A 687-nucleotide genomic window follows, 5' to 3' on the forward strand; every position below is an offset into this window, starting at 1 on the left:
ATTTTTCGGACAGGTTCGGTAGGATTCGGATCAGGTCCTCAATTTTCACGTCCTGGAAGTGACAAGGACGAAGACAAAACAGCTTCTGAGACTTCTAATGTAAATACGGGTATCGGCCTCACGATTGATGCTCTGGTCTTTGGTGACTACCCTGAAGCTGTTAGGGCATCCAAAGCACCATTCACCGACGAGGAAAAGGAGTTAATTAAAGGTAATTAGTTGGTCTTCGTTTTGAATTGGCTGACATTTAAGTAGCTTACTAGAACCCAAGGTGCATTATCATGAAATATTAACACATTTCAGGCAGGATCGACTTTGTAGGAATAAATATCTATGGAGGCCAAAACGCAACAGCTGGAGGTGGTGGTGGTGGTGGCGATGGCGGCCCACCTGGCCCACCTGGGGACGGCGGCAGTGATGGCGGACCACCTGGGGACGGTGGCAGTGGTGGTGGCCCACCTGATGGCGGCTCCGGTGGCGGAGGAAACAAGCCTGACGGATTTGGTGGTGTTGTAAGTATGAGCATTTATTGTAACAAATCATTCACGACTTGCAATAGCTACCACGCATCCTCTCAAATATCCCCTTGGTCTACTCGTTGTCCTCATCTACCCGAACTCCCTGGGCGTGCCAGAAAAGCGGCTATCTTTCTGAGCTGGGCGGACAAACACAGCAAAAACAATGTCT

At 49.5% G+C, this 687-nt stretch overlaps 1 protein-coding gene across 1 annotated transcript; it reads left to right on the forward strand.

Moving 5' to 3' along the window:
• Positions 1 to 13: 13 nt before the first annotated feature.
• On the forward strand, positions 14 to 512 carry LOC127752018 (alanine and glycine-rich protein-like; the record flags this gene model as incomplete). Its single annotated transcript, XM_052276457.1, has 2 exons — positions 14 to 211; positions 304 to 512. Coding segments are annotated over 2 exons (407 nt in total), but the record flags the coding sequence as incomplete, so codon positions are not given.
• Positions 513 to 687: the final 175 nt, after the last annotated feature.

Source organism: Frankliniella occidentalis, unplaced genomic scaffold (assembly GCF_000697945.3).
Source record: "Frankliniella occidentalis isolate FOCC.00 unplaced genomic scaffold, Focc_3.1 Scaffold3002, whole genome shotgun sequence".
In the NCBI taxonomy this organism is placed as follows: domain Eukaryota; kingdom Metazoa; phylum Arthropoda; class Insecta; order Thysanoptera; family Thripidae; genus Frankliniella; species Frankliniella occidentalis.